This window comes from Mus pahari, chromosome 9 (assembly GCF_900095145.1).
Source record: "Mus pahari chromosome 9, PAHARI_EIJ_v1.1, whole genome shotgun sequence".
Lineage (NCBI taxonomy): Eukaryota > Metazoa > Chordata > Mammalia > Rodentia > Muridae > Mus > Mus pahari.
Window position 1 is genome coordinate 89,222,409 of NC_034598.1, and position 7,329 is coordinate 89,229,737.

At 43.1% G+C, this 7,329-nt stretch overlaps 1 protein-coding gene across 2 annotated transcripts in view; it reads right to left on the bottom strand.

Annotated features, from left to right (window-relative positions):
• The window catches only part of Fbxo7 (F-box protein 7), a 24,512-nt gene extending 17,583 nt beyond the window's left edge, over window positions 1-6,929 (bottom strand). Inside the window, exons 1-2 of one of the 2 annotated variants that reach the window (XM_021205075.2) lie at window positions 6,699-6,929; window positions 3,947-4,241 (exon numbers count right to left, since the gene is read on the bottom strand). In XM_021205075.2, coding sequence (XP_021060734.1) covers window positions 3,947-4,241; window positions 6,699-6,820 — 417 coding nt within the window. In that variant the 5' untranslated portion in view covers window positions 6,821-6,929. Of the gene's footprint in view, window positions 1-3,946; window positions 4,242-6,512; window positions 6,642-6,698 lie in introns of those variants that run through there. The other variant, XM_021205078.2, reaches the window with a different exon arrangement.
• Window positions 6,930-7,329: the final 400 nt, after the last annotated feature.

Sequence of the window (7,329 nt, forward strand, 5' to 3'; positions counted from 1 at the left end):
CCCAGCACATGCGCAGCTGCCTTGTTTGTATGTTAGAGCGCAGGACATCAGCGCTATCTTGTAATGGCGAATGTGAGGGCGGCTCCCCACATAGGACATTTTTATAACCTAAACTGAGCAGAGATTAGTGTTCAAAACAAAAGCCAGCATGAGGTTCAGAAATAGGAAGCTCTTATAAACAAATGACGCTGCAACCTACACCTCTGTCCTGAGTCCCAAAACTCCAGGCTAAAAACATGGAGCTCATTGGTAAGTCTCCATACACTTACTAAACAGTACCCTAAATGTGCTGTGTTGTAACTCCAACAACTAAGACCCAGATACCTCTAAAGCTGTGCTTCCTATGCCACTGTTACTTCATACCCCCATTAGGTGTCTCCTGACTTCCAGGAATAGCACCTCCTCAGAATGCCTGCCTCCCCTTCTTGTCTCATATACACTATGTACTCCTGCCAGTTACCCAAAAGTTAAGGATCCAATCACATCTTATGTCCCAATTTAAAACTCAGGATTTCCTCAAAACATGCAGCACTGTTTCCCACAATTGTACTTTAAGACCGTGTCCCTGAATGTTCTTAGAGAAAAAGTTGGTACAGAGGCAAGCAGAAAAACACTACATGCTATGTCTGCCTAAGTTAACCCTCAACATTCACAGGATCCGATAGTAACCTTATAAAAGCTCTTAGAGTTCTAAAAATAGGAGTCATATGTTCATTTAACCAAAATGCATTTGCCTTCTTCCTCATACTTAGCATCTTTGTTACATGTACTACAAATTCATAAAACAAGTTCTTCAGAGACAGGCGGTAGAGTGCAGGCCTAAAAAACTAAGTCCAGAAAATGTAGGCATATAAGGCCTGTCATCACCCCACTCCCTGACTCGTCATCTGTTCACTTTCTACCAGCCCTTTCCTGCCACTGCAGAATTCCCACTTCTTCAACAGACCCAAGGGATGCCACCCACAGCCTTTTTACACTCACCTCACCACACTGTATTGCTATTTTTCAATTCACACATCTGCATCTTTCCATGACTGCAAATTTGTATAAAGTACAAGACTACACAGGTTGTCCATTTTGTAAAAAGAACACAGTACCTGCCACATGGTGCACATTCAGGAAAGATTTGTGACCAACTGCTGAAGGATGACATACTACACTTTCCTGTCTTTGTTTACCACGTACTCTCTCATATAACTTAAACAGAGAAGAGGACAATACCTTTTTATAAATTGTATAATTTTTAACTCAAATAAATAAATAGTCAAGATAACCAGTTTATACAACTTTGAAATGAACCAGGTCCTCAGATTCACCATTAAGGCTTTTGGATGTAAAAAATGCTTTAGTAAAGCCAAGTTGCAACATTGATTGTATTCAGAAATCTTGTTTTCTAGTTTGTGCTCAACCCTTAATACAAAGTAATTTTTTTCTTTTTAGGATTGTATTTCCAAAAGCATCAGAGTAGAAGAATTTAAAGTTATGCAGTATAAGGCAAGGCTGAAGGACTGGTATAGAGCCACAGCTGACATTTACCCTTTTAAAAATCAGCAGAGCTAAATCCTAATGGCTATAGAAAGGTCAAACTTGTTATCTGAACTCTAGGCAGGTGCAGTAACACACACCTATAATTCTTGTACTGGGGAAGCTAAAGCCAAAAAATTTTAGAGTTCAAGATCAGTCTGAGCTATATGACAAGATCCTGTTTCAAAACACAAAAACAAACAAATAAAAAAACAAAAAATAAATAAAATTTAAAAGACTACCTAAAAGATGTTACTGCTTGGCACGATATAGCTGTCCCGTGGGAGGCTCTGCCAAAGCCTGACCAATACAGATGCAGATGCATGCAGCCAAACAGCTGACTGAGCACAGGGACCCCAATGGAGGAGTTAGGGCAAGGACTGAAGGAGTTGAAGGGGTTTGCAACCCCATAGGAAGAAAAACAACATCAACCTACCAGACCCACCAAAGCTCCCAGGGACTAAACCACCAACGAAAGAGTACACATGGAGGGACCCATGGCTCCAGCTGCATATGTAGCAGAGGATGGCCTTATGGGGCATCACTGGGAGGGGTGCCCCTTGGTCCTGTGGTAGCTCAATGACCCAGGATAGGTAGGTGAATGCTAGTGCCCTGAGGCAGGATTGGGTGGGCGGGTGGGGGAGCACTCTCAGAGCAGGGGGTAGAGAGGGTGAGTAGGGAGTTAGTAGAGGGGAAACTGGGAAGGATGATAACATTTGAAATATCAATAAATAAAATAACCAATAAAAATTTTAAAAAAATAAAAAAGATGCTACTGCTCAAAATATTCCTATGATTTTCTTTGAACAAATAAATCACCATATTAAAAAGCAATATATCAAGTCTAAATTGTGAAAATAATCTCTTCACTTTTCCCCATTATCCCTACTTTAGTCATTTATTACTTAGCTAGTAGCATGGGACAAAACGTGTTAATTTTTAAAAAGGCATTACCCTAAACTGCTAACTACATACTCACTGAGGGCTTATCAAACCCTATCCCTAAGTCCAAGAAGCACTGGTATCCCCTGATATGAGTGTTTATCATCTTCCATGTGCGAGAACAGAGAAAAGCTAGGCATCACTTCAACGTAGTCCTGTCACAGGCCACTTACAAAAAAATGAAAACAATTGGCTAAACTGCATTCCACCTCCTATCAGGTCTGCTACAGGTTATCCCTTGCTGTCCTTAACAATAACTCCCAATGGCAATGAAATAAAACTAACTTATATTTAGTTACAAAATAAAACTCCTCTCCTCTGGTTTTGAGTCTTGCCCATCCATTTACCTTCCTCTTCCACAGTTCCCTTCTATACTGAACTAGCGGATCATACAGATTCAAGGACTCCAAGTATTGTTTATGACGTCAAGCCCAATCACCCCACCAAGGTTTCACAGTCACCCCGTAAATCCTACAAGACAAACGGCATGTTCTTAGAACTGCTCTTAGAACTGGAATCACTACCTTGAGGCACTAGTAACTTCTCAAAGTTTTCCAAAGAAAAATTAACCAGGTATTTCACACACTGTAGAACTCCATCTTACTAGAGGATTTTTAGAATACTCCTAAGTAAAGAACAGGCTCTTCTCCCTAGGTTTATCTCTGAAAGGGCCTGTCAGTAAAAACAGACTCACAAGTAAAGTTTAAGTATGCAGTCACATATTCATCTCACACATTGCCCTATGAAGCAGAAACACACAAGAGATACAAAAATGATTTGAAAGACAAATTAAAATTACTGTATGTAGAAATTATTTTAACAATTTATGAACCTACTAAGTATTTTAATAACCACCTATTCAGAATATCCGCCTATTCTATGTCAAGGATCAAATGTTTAAGGTTTGCAAAAGAAATTCAATTGTGGTGATAAGAATATATACATAGCCGGGCAGTGGTGGCGCACGCCTTTAATCCCAGTACTTGGGAGGCAGAAGCAGGCGGATTTCTGAGTTCGAGGCCAGCCTGGTCTACAGAGTGAGTTTTAGGACAGCCAAGGCTACACAGAGAAACCCTGTCTTGAGAAAAAAATCAAAAAAGAAAAAGAAAAAAAAAAGAACATATACATAAAGACAGTATTAATTGTTTCGTTTGAGGCCACCCTGGTCTACAAAGAAAATTTTCAAGCAGGGCAGTGGTGGGCACACCTTTAATCCCAGTACTTGGGAGGCAGAGGCGGGCCAATCTCTGAGTTTTAGGCCAGCCTGGTCTATAGAGCAAGCAGCAGAGGGGGATAGCCAGTACTACACAGAAAAACCCTATCTTGACAAACCAATCCAAACCAAACCAAAAATGTTCACAAAGGGCACAGTTTACAGTTTACTGATGCTACTAACCATGCTGACTGGTGTAGTATTCCTCTGAAGTGTCAATACACCTTATCAATTACTCTATCCCATCTCTTCATCTTTAATACCCACCATACTGTCATCAGTCCAGGCATCAAATTGGGTGGCCTGTCCTTGGGATGAATCACTCCCTTGTTCATCTGCAATGTTAGTCTGACTTGAGGTGGTAGCCAAAGAAGGTTGGTCATTATCCTGGAGTGAGGAGTGCTCTGCATCTGTAGATGAAGGTAAGTCAGGTGCCGGCATGTCATCTTCAAGAACCAAACATATCAAGTCCCCAGAAACAATCCCATATGAAGCCAAGGTCTCTTCATCTCCAGTGAGGGCATCCTTGTTGTTCAATGTAATTGCAAATCGGGTATCAGAACTGCCAAGAAAGATGGATGGGCATAGTAAGAGCTACCTACCAATATTCCAAATAACACATTTGGAATACATTAAAGTACATGCTATGTACCCAAAAGCACTATATAATATTAAAAAAGAAAGAAAGAAAAAAGCAGGAGACAAAAATTACTTGTTCTTCTCATCAAATGCCTGGGTCATAGACTTCTAACTAAAACTTTAGTAGCCAGGGAGGTGTATCATTAACCTACATTTCCATCAATTCTAAAGCATACACTTTTCAGTACTTCAACATCTCTGAACTTGGGGAGCTTCTTAAACTTAACACATCAGTTTAATCCACAGCTTTGCTTCCAGCATTCCGTCGTGCTGGGGCTTCAAACTCCAGTGTCAGGCTGGTGCATCAAATGCTTCAGCCAACCCGCCAACCCCCAACCCATTCATTTTTCTTATACACATCCATTTTCTTCTTTCTTCTTACCAATTAAAGAGACATTATTGGAGTTAAAACTATTCCTACTCCTCAGAAAATAAGCTGCTCTGATGCATGCAAAATGTTCTGATCAACAACAAGCTGAAAGCCTGCCAGGGGCCCAGGGACACACCATGTCAACCTCGGCAGAAAGGGGACTCCCCGAGCAAACAATTCGTTCTGTAGATGGGAATAGGAGCGGTCTGTTTAACAGAAATGCCAGTTTTCCCTCCCACTTTTCTGAAGTGTTTTCTGAGGTCCTATTTTTTTTTCATTTCAGGGGTCGGGTGATTTCTCCAAAAATACTGCAATTCTAGAAGCTTCAATATGTATGTGTGTGTGTGTGTGTGTGTGTATATATATATATATATATATATATATATATATATATATATAAAATAGCAATCTTTGATCTGCTTACTAGGAAATACTCTAAGAATAACAAATGTGTCACATGAATGCATTTTAAAGCTCCTCTTCTGTTCCCCAAATGAACAAAATTTCAGAGGAATGAGTTTACTTTCACAAGCTGAGGCTTAAATTCCATCTAACTAACCAACTGCAACTGTGAAAAGAGCATGCAAGAGAAACTAACTGGAGCTCTTGGGTTTCCAACCCTTTCAAAACTGCCCCACTTAACTGAAAAGTAATGCAATTTGTAAATACCTTAAAATTTGAATTCTCAAAGTGTGAGGAGAGATAACTGTTATCAACATTGCAAACACTCAGTTTTATACCAGTAAATAACATGTGGGTAGGTCACCATTATATGGAAATATATATAATATGGCAATATATTATTTAATTCTTTTAATATGAAAAAAGGTTCTTTTTTTAATGTATTGGCTAACATTATTTTACTAGACAGGTTCTCAATATGTAACACTGGCTGGTCTGGAACTTGCCATGTAGACCCGGCTGACCTTGAACACTTTCCTCTTCCTCCAGAGCGCTAGAATAAAAGTGTAGCTGAGGCTCACTTAATGGGGGGATGGAGGCAGGAAGCGGGAAGAAATCTATTCAGGGTCTCACTTTGCTTAACTCCCTACAAATAAAGTGAAAAGGCTTATTTAAAATGCCAATTAATGGGAAGGGTTTTTCTTTGAAAAAAAAAATTCCCTTTAAAAGCCCCAGAGCCCATCTTTTTAAACTTTTTTTTTCTTCACTAGTTCANATTTCTAGCTCAGCACTTGGAAGCCAATTAATGGGAAGGGTTTTTCTTTGAAGAAAAAAAAAATTCCCTTTAAAAGCCCCAGAGCCCATCTTTTTAAACTTTTTTTTTCTTCACTAGTTCACATTTCTAGCTCAGCACTTGGAAGTGGGTCGTCCATACAGCTGTCTCTCAACGTCCTAAAACTATCTTCTGCAGAAACACAGAAGCTTCATCTGCAACCCCAAAAATTAGTAAAAGAACCTAATCCTTTTTCAACTTGCCATGAAACTGTAAGCTCTCTATTCTTGAGAAAAAAAGCAACATTCTCACGCAGAGAATGCCCACTGACCCGAAGCAGGCGTACTTCCTGAACCCTTACAGTGAGAAAGAGAGAAAGTTACAGTTAGGTGCAGTCTACCACTTGCACGCTCAGCTTATTTTAAAGTTACTGTAGCCTTGGGTAGTGGCACAAATTACAGCGACCTAGGGTGTCAAGACAGACGTTTGTCACTTCGGGCACGATGCTTTCCCGATTTAACCACTGAACTATCCCAACCGCAGAGGTAAAGTCAAGTTTACACCGGGAGATTTAACGCAAGCCAAGCTTCCCGACTTTCCTTCCCGCCCTCAGGGCCGCGGTGACCGCAACCCCGGAAGTGACCACTCACCGGGGAGGACAGCGGCACCCGGGGGAGGCTGGGCCATGGTCTCCCGGACCCGGACCCCGGCGAGCACCCAGCGGCCGAGCGTCACAGTCACAGGCGTCCAGCGCAGCTACGCCCCGGAGGCCCGGGCCTCACGTGACCGCCAGACGGCGCGCCATCCCCGAGCCCCACGACTGCGACGCGGCTCACCTGAACCCCAACGTAGGCAGCAGGACCTGGCTGAGGTGCGCGCGCAGCTGCCCGAGCGTCGGTTCCGACTCCCGCACCTCGAGCGGCTGGGTCCGCTTCTGAAGCCGCACGCGCAGCTTCATGGCGACAGGACCGCAAGCCTCGGACGGCCCCGGGGAGAAACCGAAAGCAAGTAGCTCCGGGCCTGCACTCCCGAGGAATCCCCGGCGCTCGCCGCGCTCTCGACTACGCCCCCTAGAGCCTTCCGCTCGAGCGGAGGCCCGAGCGCCTGCGCTTCCCCAGCGATGGCTCGGCGCGCGACAGCACCACCTAGGGGCGAGGCGCGCACGGCGCAGGCGCTGGGTTTGCTTCGGCGCACTTGAGTCTCCACGCTATACCCTGTTCGCTTCAGCTGGGGTGAGCTTGTTCCTTCCATCCCAACTAGCAAGATCTTTAGCTCTGGAAGGAATGCTGCCAACAGTGTGGAGACATGACAGCTGGCCTTAACCTGATGGCACTGGTTTTGCCTGCCCAGAAATGAACTGCTCTATCCCTGTCATTAGAATGCTAGGACCTGCCTGAGAAATAATTTGCACAGGTCCCCTGTGATGACTAAAGAAAGTTAATGTGGAGCCAGGGATCCCTTAAGGGC